The sequence below is a fragment of the Acanthaster planci genome, linkage group LG04 (assembly GCF_054643075.1).
Source record: "Acanthaster planci isolate LZ-2023a linkage group LG04, COTS_SCS, whole genome shotgun sequence".
NCBI lineage: Eukaryota > Metazoa > Echinodermata > Asteroidea > Valvatida > Acanthasteridae > Acanthaster > Acanthaster planci.
The window spans coordinates 9,511,884-9,526,738 of record NC_141780.1 but is presented as its reverse complement, the minus strand read 5'-3'; the positions used below and the strand labels follow the sequence as shown (position 1 = coordinate 9,526,738).

The 14,855-nt window shown below is 38.6% G+C and overlaps 1 protein-coding gene across 11 annotated transcripts in view; it reads right to left on the bottom strand.

The window, feature by feature from the left end:
* Positions 1-1,500: 1,500 nt before the first annotated feature.
* LOC110985000 (DNA repair protein complementing XP-C cells-like) overlaps positions 1,501-14,855 on the bottom strand; it is a 196,105-nt gene continuing 182,750 nt past the window's right edge. For 4 of the 11 annotated variants that reach the window (XM_087136113.1, XM_087136117.1, XM_087136114.1 and 1 more), the window contains 3 exons: positions 12,694-12,787; positions 9,311-9,373; positions 1,501-3,292 (listed from right to left, as the gene is read on the bottom strand). In XM_087136113.1, the coding sequence (XP_086992239.1) occupies positions 3,125-3,292; positions 9,311-9,373; positions 12,694-12,787 (325 nt within the window). In that variant the 3' untranslated portion in view covers positions 1,501-3,124. Of the gene's footprint in view, positions 3,293-9,310; positions 11,555-12,693; positions 12,788-14,855 lie in introns of those variants that run through there. The other 7 variants (XM_087136115.1, XM_087136119.1, XM_087136120.1 and 4 more) reach the window with 5 other exon arrangements.

Below are 14,855 nucleotides of genomic sequence, written 5' to 3'. Positions count from 1 at the left end.
CTACTGGCAACCAACCCCCTACAAGGTCATTTTCCGTCCCCTAACCAATGTATATTAGATACAACTGGCAGATGGCACTGGTCCGCTGAACCACATCTCCCGAACTGAGATCCTCAACACCAGGGAAGACATACCAGAAGAAGAATACCAGTCGGTGATAGGTGAAGCAGCTCAGTCATCAGGAGCCCTACCCCAGGCAACAGAAAGGGCAGCAGAGGAAGCAGCTAGCCCCACAGGCCCTCCAAGAACACCCAAGCCCCTTCCACCCGATGCCCCCTCCACCCGATGCCGCTGCCCATGCACCAATAACAGAATGTCAGGACAGTAAGGATGACGACCTTGATGACCCCACAGAGGTACCTGAGATGTTAGTGCTGGAGTATAACCTCCCTGAACTGAAAGAGTCACTGTTCACCCACCGAGGGGCCCTGACAAAGCTGCAGCAGCATCCCCTACCATCAAACCTTCACTTTCTGGTGTTACTGCAGGTACCGAGCAGCCTGAAACCAGCTCAGCTGCAAACTCTGGGCTTCCCCTCCGTACGTCAGCTGTGTTGCAGAGTACTGATGATGCAGGAGAGCCACCACGACGGGCCACCGTTGTGCTACTAAACCAGCGAGGAAAGGCAGTGCTGTGACTACTGATGACCCCAAAACAAACAACATCAGACGATCTACCAGACAAGGTGCGGGTAAGCACCCCAACCCCCACCATATCCCGTGTTCCTCCATCAGACAAGTCCAGGTGTCTGGGCTACTGACAGTACCAAAAGATGTGCCGTACCAGGATCTGAGGTCCCAGAACACATCCTCCACTGGTGTCAACCTGGTAAGCGAAAAGCTTGACGGCTGGCTGGCTGGTTTTCTACAACAAGCTGTAGGACTGACAACCCCCCTTAAAAAAGCTAGGGTTAAAGATTATTGAGGACTGAGATCATAGTTGTGATCTAGAATTTCTAAAACGTACAAGGGTATTCTAATTCAAGCAAATACATGAAATTCTAGGTTCACCCGAGTTGAACTTTCTATTGGTGTGGGACCGAATAGTTGTAGCAGAGGAGAATTGTGGCCAGGCACTTTGTGCACTGTCCTCTCTAGTACATTCATGAATTATTTATGAGTCAGAACCAGGAGTGGTGCTCGGCAACACCCATGTGCAGCAGCCCTGATTACCCAGCCACTCACATGGCCAGGTCATTTTCCACTCAGACCCCAGATGAGTAAGATACACTGTGTACATGCTCCAGTATAGTGACCTCTTTGTCCCTTGCTTTGACCATAGGCCTGCATAGAGCCACCTTACGATTTATGCACACCCAAATCCTAGAACTTCCTGTGCCACAAACTGAAAAGTGCTATTGATGCCAATAGGTATGATCATGTTAGAGATTCTGGCCTACATTCTTCTCAACTCTTTTCTGCTTCCTGTAAAATTGTACTGTAAAATTAGCCACGGATGCAGTCCACTTTGTGTATAGCACACCACACAATTAAACATTAATTAATCAGACTGTAACATGACAGCTTTTTATTTTTTTGATATCTCATTTTTTACATAAAGGCATACTAAACTCAAACAATACCAAATTTGCAAAGCAATGATTTCTTAAGCTCTTAATGTTTATATCTCTGTCTGGCACACAGTATTTTTCCTTAGCCAAAATGATCACATGATCTGTCACCCTCACCATTAGATATCACATCTCATCACATACTGATATCGCATAATAGTCTATACCAATCATTCTGAACTATAATGTGAGGACTGCTTGATTGGTTCTTCTGCTACTTTCACCATACAGTTATTAATAGTAAACGCTGGGAGGAGTGATGAACTTCAAATGATCATGTTCCAACTACCAATGAAAAGTTGCAGTGTTCCAAACAGCTGATCATACGATATCAGCTGCTTGAATACTGCAATTATTTACAGAGGGTGAAAATTGAAGTTTGTTTCTTTGTAAACATCCCTAAATATAATGTTTGTCAGCTTGAAGACACGCAGATATTCCTCAAAGATTTTTTTAAAAACACAAAGATATTGACTTCAAGCAAGATGCAAACAATACAAACAATACATTGAAGCATTGAGTGCATGTGCTTCATAAAACCTTCTGTGCAGCAGTGGACCAAAAACTTTATCATTTCGATTAAATCTGAGTTCTGCAAGTGAGAAAATACTTTAAGAATTGAAGACAGAGGCATAACAAAACAACTTTTGACTGCTGTGATGTGGGACATAATGTTTAACAATGTCAGGGATGCACAGCTCCCGTCGCTTCACCTCAGGTGCTATGAGACTCTCAGGTTAAAATATGTCCCACGTTACAGGGAAAACATCCCTCTCATATCCGATAAGTGAACTACAGGTTACATGACATGAAATATTCTGACCACTCTATCTTGCACACGTACCACAAAAACAGTGCTGTAGATAATACCTCCACAAAAACCATACCATAAATCAGTGCTGTCTGTAGCAGCTAATCTTAAATATAAAAATTGGATGCTAGTGATACCTGCAGCTCAAAATGGCAGAAAGCTGACGGTAAACACAGAGCACTGGTTACGTGAAGAATATCTGAATACCTAGATATGTTTCAAATTATTTGCAACAAACCCAGAAAATCTGTTGAAAGAAGCACGAACTGATTTTTAAGTGACTTCATGTCACAATTTTATGCCAGGCTGAGAAGGAAAGATGGCAATTCGTCCACAAAGAGGATTTATTCAGGCAATGTATAACATAAAGAACATCACACTCATGCACAAATTATACTTGGTGACAGATTGAATGCTATTCCACTCCGCTCAGCTTTAAATCTGTCACCTCATGAAAGAATTCTCCTTACTGCTCCTATGAAACTCTGATTTGTATACACTGTACACCGTATAATGCACAGTGCTACAATTAAATGAGAAATTTCTCTATAAGAAACTTATCATAACTGTGTAGCATCTGTAGTGTTGTAGTCTAATACTTTGAGGTGCAAATTCAGATCATGAAACCTTTAGATCATCACTGGCTAATAAGATTTAAAAGCAGTTCAATATTTGGCAGTGAACTTCGTACTCAAAAGAACTTGACTACAACATCAAGCATCTTGTCTAGTCTTGTGTATTCATTAATCCTGATGCAACTTGCTGAACTTGTTAACTGGCCATGACTCATTGCCAGCATCACTGACAGCATTTGCACAAATACTTCTTTGAAAACGTTTATTAAGTCGCTCTCTTATTAAAACACCAGTAACCAATGCTTTCCAGTTCTTCGTAGCCCGGGTTCTTCTTTTCTAGAAAGCATAAAGAACAAACAAAGCAATGTTACTAAACATGCAGTCATAATCCCATATGACAGGATACTCCTAAGTACATAAATGAAGTACTTTACTAATGAACACATGTGTTTTGGATGGCCTACAATATTTTAAAAGTTCCACATTGGGTGGAATTGGCAAAATATTCAAGTGATAGGTGGCTATTTTATTGGTGCCTACCATGTCTTCTGTGGCACTTTTGCAAGAAAATGTTCAAATTCCATTAAAAGGAAACACATCCACAGGCTTCTGTTGGGCTCATACAATCAATCCTTGTTTGGCCAGTCCACAATGTTTGTGCACATAATATAATTTCCGTTGTACATATAGGTAGCCTCTTCTCACAGCTATATTTCAAAATTTATTGCGGAACCACAATTAAACCATTCAAGTTTACACTGAACTGCAAGTCATGCTTTGGAGGGCAAATTCACTGGAGCATCAGTGAGTAGAGTATCACTGAAAATAATGGACTAGTGGACTACTTCAGAAAAAAAGGAATTTGTACTCAGAAAACAGTTGTAAACTCAGTTAACAAAAATGCAAGCAACGTAATCCCTGCATAGATTAATGTCCACAAAGTTCCGGTGCATGTCTGGCAGCATCCAATTAATAAGCACCAAATCATTGCTGTTGCACTTTTTAACCACCTTGGTGTTTTAGAAAGTGTTGCGGTGGCAACCTATTAATATTGCAACCAATTTCCTTCATCCTTTTATTTCATTTTCTGGATGCATCTTACACAATATTCAATGACACGAAGCATACAAAAAAGGACAGAGAGCGAAAAAAATTACAAGACCAACATTACAAAATTTCGAGCTTTTCTTATTGGTTACCTTAATTTTAGCCCAAACCTTTTACTGCTGACTAGAGATCACTGTTAGGCTCTTGTGATTAGGCCTACATGAGTGAGTTGCCCTTCCACCAATTTCAAGAAATTGCGTGAGATGGTTTCTAAGGGTGATAGTTGTGTTATGCAATAAATTCACATGAATGAATGTTGCTTTTGACATGTTTTTGTACCTGAGTTATAAATGACTGTTTGAAAGTATTGCTTACCCTCAAGTTTTCTGATAAATCAAGTAATTCTTCCATGGTTCCTTCTGCATAATTTGCTGTTTTTGTGTGACATTCATTGAAAACATCACTTATGCCAAAGTTTAATTATATTGAAAAGATCTCTGTATAAGGGTTGAAATTTTATTTCTTTGATGCAAACATGAGGTTCACCCATACCATCAGTAATGGTCAGCTCAGCCAAGGAGCTATGGACTTTGGCTTAATTACTGTGGCAATTGTGCTGCAATATAGATTTGATTTTCATGACAAGAAATAGGGCATGTATCCTTCGCAAGTCCTGATTGTTTAGTATTTTATATACACTCTAATGAATTTTGACATTCAAATGATTTCACAATAAATTAGTACAACAAACAGACCTAACTAGAATGTATACTGAAATTTTCATGGTTTCAACTGTCTTCCTTTTAGTCTGTTTTACTCATGGAGATGTCTAATAAGCAAACTTCAAAATCCTAAGCAAAAGCAAATGAACAAATGCTATGCAATGGATAGCTGCATGCTTTGAGACATAATTAGGACATGAATGTTTGTGCTTGGTTGCCCAGGTTAGTGGGTGACAGATTTCAAATGACTGAGAAAGCTTTTGTGCCTCCACATCTCACAGAAAAAAGAACATCAACCTCTAAATACAGGAAACTCCATTGAGCAAATATCTTGGTACAAATTTTCAACTTTTTCAACAAATTTTCATTTTCAACTTTAAAATGGAATTATCAAAGAGCTTACATTTTCCTTCCAATTTTGAATAATATTCCAATTTTGGTATTTGAAAAAAAATTCCAAATTGAAACTTGGAAAAATGTTCCAAATTGGAAGGCATTAAAGAATCCCAGTTCTTACTCTTTAGAATGAAGTATTAGGCCTTGCCTGAATGTATCCTTACATTTGCATGGTGAGGATACACCTCTTTAAAATGAAGACAAGCAGTATGTTTTTGCTGTTGCATGTATATGTATTAACAAAGCCTTGTGTTAATTTTGCAGTAAAAAGGGATTGAATTACAGTGTTGTGGGCCAAAATCCAGGATGCTGAACACCCTAAGAAAAAGGGTCACCTTTAGATGAAAGCCGTGTCTCCTTCAAGAACAGTTGTATGTGACACTGATTAAATGTGGCTCATACATCGGACTAACTACTAAGCCTTATAAGATATCAAAAACATGACTGTTGAATCTCTAAACATCTTGCTGTAGTGAGTAAATAATCATTTCACTGAGACAATCTGTGAAATCTTTCCACCTGGGATGCTGTCATTTTTTAGAATAAAGTGATTTCATACTTATTTGAAATAAAAGCTACCAATGTGCCTTTTGTAAGCCCAAACATATCCACTGATAAAATAGATAAACTGTACAACTAATTGCTAATTGCTCCAAAAGGAGAATTCAAATTGGTTTTTTATGAAAAAGGAGTTTACGTTATGTGAAATTCTCACTATCACCTTTCAAAAAATGGTATGGTCCAACAAACTGAGCAGCACTGTGCAATAGAGCTGCTATTTGAGCTTTGTGGTGAAACCTGTTTTCTCAAACAAAATCTGTAATTTCAAGACATTTAGCATCCTGTTCCTCCAATCACAATAATTTTCATGCTCAAAATGAAGGGTAGTTACCACATTTGTTGACTGAATATATTTTATCCAGAAAAGATAAAATTATGTATAATCAGTGACATTAATTAGTTCTATTCTGATAGATAAAACATTGAAGTCAACTGCATGAAGTGCATAAGTGGTGTACTTCTTCACACAGATGAAGCACCAACAACGAAAACCCCTTCCAATATTTGCAAACTCGAAAATCCCTTTGGCATACTGTGCATTGGCTGCTGTGTGCCTGGACATGCAATATCTGCATGTAACGTGCTGCAGACAGCGCGAAATGAATAGGGCACATACTCGGGACCTGGCAAAATGCTGAGCAGGTGGTGCAGAGAGCAGATCACATTGTATGGAATGCCAAAAGGGACAAATGTTTAGAATCCCTAATCTGTACTTTTTCCGTGATAACAATAATGGTTTGTATTGTATTTTGTACAGTACATGTCTGATTGGGTTGAAACCTTGCAGATAGTTAGGAAGGAAGGTTTATAAACAGAGATTGACTTCAGGTGATGACAACATCATCACCTGTTTAAAGCCCTATATCTCCTGGAGTACACATCCCATCGATTTGAAATTTGGCAGGTATCAAAGAAAGGAAGTGTTCTAGACGAAAATCTAACTGATGAGATAATGACATCAAATGAGGAGTCAAATCACATTTTTTAAAAACAAGTTATTTCCTGTACTGCATGCCTGATTGGGTTGAAACCCAAATGGTCTTGATGAAATAATTACAACATCAGGTTTGTGCAGTAGATTGGTTTTTCAAATTAACAAATGAATGCAAAAAAGCCCTCTGTTCTGTTTGTCAACAGACAGATGAGCTCTAGTTGGCTTTTTCACAAGTTGCAAAAAAAGGCATTACTTCTGTTGTTTTTATTTTCTTCCGACTTCTCCCCCCATCCCCTTTGTTTTGTACATGTTTCTTCCACCATCGACTTTAATCCCTTAACAACTTTGGATCTTCATAAAACTTACACCAATGAAGGACTCTTGTGTATAGATGGTCCTAGACCAAAGACGTCATGATGATCCCATCAAGTGATAAATTATTGATTTTTTAATAATTATTTAAGCCCATTGACGTTGTACACTTTTTCATGACACTACTTTGGTCATTTGGTGATATTCAATAGTAACCAAAGTTACAGCCAAGAAAGACCCGATACAAAATAACGTCCAAATTTATGTGATTTTTAAATTAATTTATGAATATTAATTAATATAATATTAATTATTAATTTTTCTCCATAGGTGTTTTACACGTTTTCGTTTTTCAACAGCCAGACTTCGGGACTCAGTCGATTTAATTGATGATATTTATGTTCACTCATAGTCCACCATGAAGAGACGGTCCAAAAACAAAATCATCATGATTCCATCATCGGGGGTCACGTGACATGAGGTAAAAGCGGCAGTTTTTCTCCATAGATTTTGTACACGTTTTTGTACTACACATGTTTACCGATTTTGATGAGTGAGTAGTCATCATTGATTTTATATATACCCAATAGTCAGAATATCAGGTAATATTTCATAAAAATGTTTCAGGTTAAATGCAAATCACGTGACTTGAATTTATAGGTGCAGTTTTGCTGCACTGGGATTTTTAGCCCATTGACTTTGTACACGTTTTCAAGCCACCGTTTTTTTAACTTGGCAATTTTCAATAGTCATTAAAGTTACAGCAAACAAAGACAGTTATACAATAATGATGCCAAGAATATTAAGTCTTGATGACTTCATCACCTAATTTTTATTGATTTTTGAATGTTTAATTTTCCCCACAGGTTTTGAACACATTTTCTACTACACACTATTATTGAGCTTAATTAGTAGTCCTCAACTTCGACCGAGAATTACTACCAGATCGAAAGAGAAATCAGACTAAATTTTCCCTTTCTTTCTTTACAAATATACCCTAGTCAAAATATCAAGTAATATTTCAAAAAAATGTTTCAGTTTAAATGCAAATCACATGACATAAGTTTAAAGGAGCAGTTTTTCGGCATGTGTTTTTAGCCCATTGATTTGTACATGTTTTTAGGGCATCATTTGATAATTTAGTAATTTTCAATTGTCATCAGAAGTACAGTCGACAAGAAACTCTGATACAAAAAAAACACCAATTTTATGACGTCATGATGACATCATCGTCTGATTTTTTAAATTGATTTTTTAATATTTTATATTCCTCATAGGTTTTAAACATGTTTTTGGTTCCACAGCCAGTCTTCGGCAATTCTCTTGATCTGATTGACTGTGTATTAGGTGTGCACTCTTTAAGTCCTCCAGCTATACACATTTTTCAAGAGGAAGACTTTGGCACTGTTATCAGTCAGAGTTCATGTTAGGGGCACACACTAAGGACACGCTTGAAAAGGTTCCTGGACAAGTTCTCATAATGACATCATCAGCTGGCAAGTCACGTGACATTAAAGGGGAACTTTTCAAACCACTATATCTCGTTGAGTACAGGTCCAATTGGGTTGAAACTTTGTGGTTAACTCGAAGGGGAAGGGTTTGAGACCCAGCTTGACCTCATGTGATTCTGATGTCAAGGGGTAACAAGTCACATGACATTAAAGGGGAACTCTTCAAACCACTATATCTAGTGAAGTACATGTCCAATTGGGTTGAAACTTTAAATTTTATGTATGGTTGGAAAGGGAAGGGTTTTAGACTCAAATTGATTTGATGTGATTCTGGCAGCATCCGTTGACAAGTCGACATTAAAGGGGCACTCTTTAAAGTGCTATATCTCGTAAAGTTCATGTCTGATTGGGTTGAAAATTATCAGAGAGCTAAAAAGGGAAGGGTTCCAGATGGACATTTATTTCATCTGTTGGTGGTATCATTTTATGACAAGTCATGTGACATACATCGATATGACATGGATTTTAAATATTCCACTGACCAACGTGTTTTCTGTATCGTATATATAGGCATGTCATTAAATCTTGTGAGTGGTTAGTCAAGGATTTTGTCACTGGTTTCAGATAAATGAAACCAGGGCCAAAGCAGCTGTGTTTGCTGTGTTTGTCCACAAACACTGTCATTTAAAAATAAAATTCTTGCAACTGGTATCACATCCACTTGTTGTGACGTCCATCAGTCTGAGAAGTCAAATATGTCATCTTTAAGTAAATGTTATAATTTTCAAGCAATTCTGTGACAAGGCATGTTGGATTATCTTCTGAAGTGGACATCCAACTGCATTGGTTGAAATTGATTATAATTACGTCAAACGTAAATAGGCCTGACTTTACCAAAACTTAGGCCTAGGCTTTTTAGTCTACGGCTCACCTGGCAAGTCCAGCTAAATGTAGCATTACATCTCACAAATTCTTGAAAAGCAGTTGCTGGAGCCTCCAGACAAAAAAAAAAAAAATGGATGTCTATCGTTTTCAAAAGACTGCAGCTGTTAACATGATAATTAGCATTCTGACATTTAATTGGCATGGCATCACTGGATGAAATTACACACGTGTTGTTATGGAATTAGAAACTCTGGGCTAGTTGGGTACACTTGGTATGTGGCATATTTCTGACAGCCAATGAATGTGTTCTAAACACCGCGTGCCACGTGCCTGATAAGTGGGATAGTGCAAAATGTGCTTGTGCCTTGTTTAGTTTGGTCTAACATGTTACCGAAGTGACTGTGTCCCATGAACTAGATTAAAGGTGCCATTTAATCTTTATGCATCAAACTCATTACAGTTTTCAAGCTCACGCTTGGTCTTCAGACTGTTATGGTACACTATATGGATCGTATTCATTTTGCACTTTCTCAACCGTACCTACTTCTCGCTGAAATTTGTTGAGGACAAGCTCTACTGGATGTGGATTGTTTTCCCTCAGCTTTGCCACAACTCCTCCAATTAGACCAAGATTTACAGAAGCTCCATCCGTGCATTTGCCAACAACTATATCTTCCCAATTAAGAAATCCAAATTTTTCACAGGATGTATTCAAACAGGAAACAAAGCCATCCGCATCAGTAGTTGCACTGTTACCAATGAAATCATGCGACTAACGGGTAATCTTTTCTCTACATGACGTACATCTCATTTTCATGTACTCTGTAGCCCCATCAAACAAGACAGAAATATACTTGCTGCTCTGAACTTTGTCTCAGACATTTTGGGCAACAGTTGAAACTAGATGTGTTTGTGGACCAATTACAAGCTGCTTCGGGTTTGGCTCTATTGTTTGATATGTGTAAAAGGTGACATATACATAGCCATTTCCCCAAAATTTGGAGTCAATGTATTCAGCAGATGTATATGTACATCTTCATAAAACCACCGTAAATATCATGTGCAGAGTTTCCAGTGAATTGGAATGTAAAGTTTAGTAGATATACCTTTAATGAACCATTGATGTCATGTTACTTGTCATCCAATGACGTCATCACTATATGAGGACAATTTTCACCTGTAACACCTCCCTTTTGAGCTTTCTGCTGAGTGTCGATTTAATTGAACTTCAGGAGATATAAGACCATCATAATGCAACTATGACCTCTCTGCTAATGACGTCATCAGCACTAGATATTAAATTCTGTCTGTAGCATGAGCATTTCTACCTATCTCCCATGTTTGAACCTGCTGCTTCAGGAAATATAGGGCTTGATATAGTGCACATTTTATGTTAAGTGACTTGTCACCAGATTTTTTTTCTTTAATACGACTTCTCTTTCTGGCTATCTGCCGAGTTTTAACCCAATCAAACAAGTTCTCCAGGAGATAAAAGCCTTCAAATGACGGTGACTTGTCACCTAATGAAGTCATCACCTGATGGCATCATTACAGCACCAGGTCATTGTGCACCAAAAACCCTTAATATCTAGCCATATGCAAAGTTTCAATCCAATCGGATACCTACTTTAGGAGATATAGGGCTTTAATTGATGCAGAGTTAATGTCACGTGACTTGTTATCTGATGACGTCATCATGACATGAGGTATGTTTTCATCTACAACACTTCATTTTCTAGATACCTGCAACATTTGAATCCAATCAAACATATACTTCAGAGGACAAAGATATGTGAAGTTTGCACTTTTAATGTCATGTCATGTGACATCTGATGACGTCACACTGATGATTTTTGTATGACACCGTCTTTGGCTAATAGACTAAATATGTACTTAATAGGAAGTAAGTCAGATGGATTAAATGGCCCATGTCTTGGACATTAGAAAATTGTGCACAAAATGTATGGGGACAAACTGTTCTTTTAAACTCATGTCACATGATTTGTGTTGGAATCTAATAATTGTTATGAAATATTATGTAATTTTTTATGGTTGGGTATATTTCCAATCGAATGAAAGGGAAAGTCTAGTCTGCTTTCTCTTTAATTCTCATGGTAATCCTTAAAACTAACTCAGTCATTAAGATTGATAACACTGAGTAGTAGAAAAATGTGTAGGAAACCTATGGAGAGAGACAGCCCATGCCATGTGACTCTTGATGACGTCACAGTGATGGCTTTTGTCTGACACCCTCTTGGGCTGATGCACTAAAGATGCACCAAAGATACACCTAATATGAGGTAAATCACATGGAAGAGTGTCTGAGTTTAGGACAGCAGAATAAGTGTACAAAACTAATGGAGAAAAAGCGCAACTTTCATCTTATGTCACGTGACCACTTATGACATTACCGTAACAATTTTATTTTCGTAGCCCCTTGGAAAGATGAACTACATATGGACCCAAAATAAAGTCAGTTTAGATAGATGAATGCTTCAGTCTTTGATTTTAGAAAAATGTGCACAAAACCTATTGATACAATCTGCATCGTTAAATTCATGTCATGTGATTTGCGTTTGACTTGAAATTGTTTTATCAAATATCGATGGGATCAAGTTGACACACAACCATGTAGTAAGAACGGAAACTCGAAAACTTGAAAATGCCTAAAAAGACATATCTGTTACCTTATGGAATTGAGAAAAGAAGGGACGAATGTGGCAGCATGACCACAATGCATTGTGGGAAGTCAGGGTGCACCATGGATGATCAAGTCTTTTCAGCGATAATAATAGATACATGGGAAATGTGCATACTGTATTGACAGTTTGGGTGGGTTCAACGAAGTGGACCCATATCTATCATCTGATAAAAACACCCATGTGATCGGGTCTCAACCAATCAGAGTGCTCAAACTGTCTTTAATATTCATGCTTGTATTTATAAAAAGTGCGCAATGCACTTCTTTTGTAGACAGTATACCCCCTGACAAATGGAAGTGTGGGATGGCCACTCTAGTCAATAATAAAAGAGATAAATGGCTTGTGCACAGAAAGTGAGATGTCCCTGATCTAACATTTGTTAAGATGGATATGGCCTCCAATTAACTTGGAGAATTTCTTGTAAAAGTCTGTTTTTTAATATTCCCCCTCCCCCTTCATGGCAATTGTGCATTGTATGTACTGATACTAGTGCATGATTATACGTGTCATTTCGATCTTTGATACTGAAATTTGATCTTTATTTATTCCATTCTCTTATTGAATATATTATGTTCATTATTTAGTATGAATTGACTCATAATAGTGAAGGCTTTTGGTAGTTTTGTTGTTATTGTTAGTCTTCTTCCTTCGATTGCTGCTGTCTCATTTGTAACTGGTTCTTTTTTTCAGAAAACAAAAACTGGTAATAATAAGCAACTTAAAGTACCTGATTTAATTTCTGCTCTCTCTCTGTTTTGTCCTTATTCCAACTATCAAGGAGAATGTCACTAAATTCCTTGCAGACTACATATCCATCGAATCTAAAAGAAAATAAAATAAGAATTGAAATTTACAGAGTGTGTGATACAAACTTTTAAACTCTAACTTGTTAAGACCGTACGCCATTCCTCTAAGTGCTCCTACTTGTATCATTAAATGAAATTAAATAAATTTTCTTGGATTGTGTACTTCAAATAAGAAAGAAGTATTGAGAGTTGAGATGAAATGATTTCATTCAACACCAGTCAAAATGCTGCTGTATCGTACAGTTAGGCCAAAAGTGCCCCTAAAATCATATTCAAATATTCAAACTTCCAAGAGATTTAAACATTGCTGTACAAAATTATCACAGAAACAGAAACAAATTATGCATGTTTGTGTGGTGGTCTACCTTGCTGAATTTCTGGACAGTCGGAGTTCTAATAATGTCCAGTCCTTGTTGGACAGCATGGAAAATTGCAACCCCTTTGCTACTGACGTCTAATCGGCAGGTTGTTCAAAGCTTAAGGATGCCCTCACTTGAATACCCACTTCTGATTGGTTGCTCGACAGCAGGTGGGCATTCTTTGCTACAGTATAAGTTTAGCGTGGGTATGCGATGGACTGCCAATTTTTTCACGCATCTTACATGTAATGTACACAGCTAATGAGCAAACACAGCCAAAACATGGAAAACGAAGAGGACATTTTGCAAGAACTGTTCGCCGATAGCAACTCTGACATTTTGTCCTCCCATGCTAGCGATGCCAGTGGTATGGACAAAGGTGAAGACAATTTCTCGGCAGCAGCAAAGCCCAATTATCGGCGCGGGTGGAGCATTTATTGTGGTGATGAAAAGCTTTATTGTGGTGATGAAAAGTTTTATTGTGGTGATGAAAAGCTGCGAAGTTGTACCTCAGAGTTTTTTAGTTTTGGCTAAGAACCATTGAAGAGTCCGCACTGGGCACCATGGTTTGTCACCAGGAGTCCCAGTGTGTTTGGTAATGTCTGGTACAAAAATGTCAGGAGGAAGGAAAGAAACTGACTGATTCTTGGTGAGAAACCCAATCATTGGGTGAGACGAATACCATGAGGTTCCCATCGGATGTGGCTGAGATGGACAATACCTTCAGTTCACTGCTACAGCGTGAGGTATTAACTGCCAGCAAGAATGCCAGTTTCACCGATAAGTTGATCAACGACACGTAACTGAGAGGCTCAAAAGGAGGACCAGCAAGCAGTTGGAGGACAGCTGACAAGTCCCATGAAGGAATTAGTCTCTTAGTTGGGGGATGCTCAAGAAACATCCCCCGAAGTAGATGTTTAAGAGCAGTATAGTCAGACACAGTTGAACCATCTGGGAAGCCATCGTGTATAGCCGCAATGGCTGACCGGTAGTTACGGATAGTTGAAACCTCAAGATCTGATTTGAACAGGTGCATGAAGAAGTCAACTATAGAGGTCACAGAAACTTCGGTTGGAGAAAAACTTTGCTCTGAACATCATGAAGTAAAATGTCATAATCTGAGGTCATAGATGCTGCGAGTAGACTGGCGTCAACTCTTCAAGGCCATTTAGGTAGCTTCATCAGAAAGTCCTGCTGATCTGAAGGACTGTTTGACAATAGCCAACAGGTCAGGTGTAGTGATGTCAGATGAGGGTGAAGCACGCCTGACTTCGGCTGATTTAACCGATCCGGTCTGTCGGGAAGATCATCAGTACCCGGACAAGAAGTCTGGTCAGACAAGGGAAAGCGTAGGCCGACATCCCTTCCCACTTGATTTGAAGAGTGTTTGTTGCCCAGGCTTGCAGGTGGTAAAATCTGGTGCAGAACACTTGCAGTTGGGCATTCTCCGCCGAGGCGAAAAGATCGATGTTCGGTTTTTCTACTTCAGCGAAGATCTGTTCGACCACACTGGTGTGCAAAGTCCACTCTGTGGGACGTACCTCTCCCCAAAAGATAGCATCTGCTATGGAGTTGTCGACACCAGGAATATGAGTCGCCTGGAGGTGGATGCCATAATCCTGGGCCCAAAGGAATATCTGTCTCGTTAGGAGGCACAGGCGGGGAGAATGTGTGCCTCCCTGGTGGTTGATGTATGACACCACTGTGGAGTTGTCCCAGTGGAC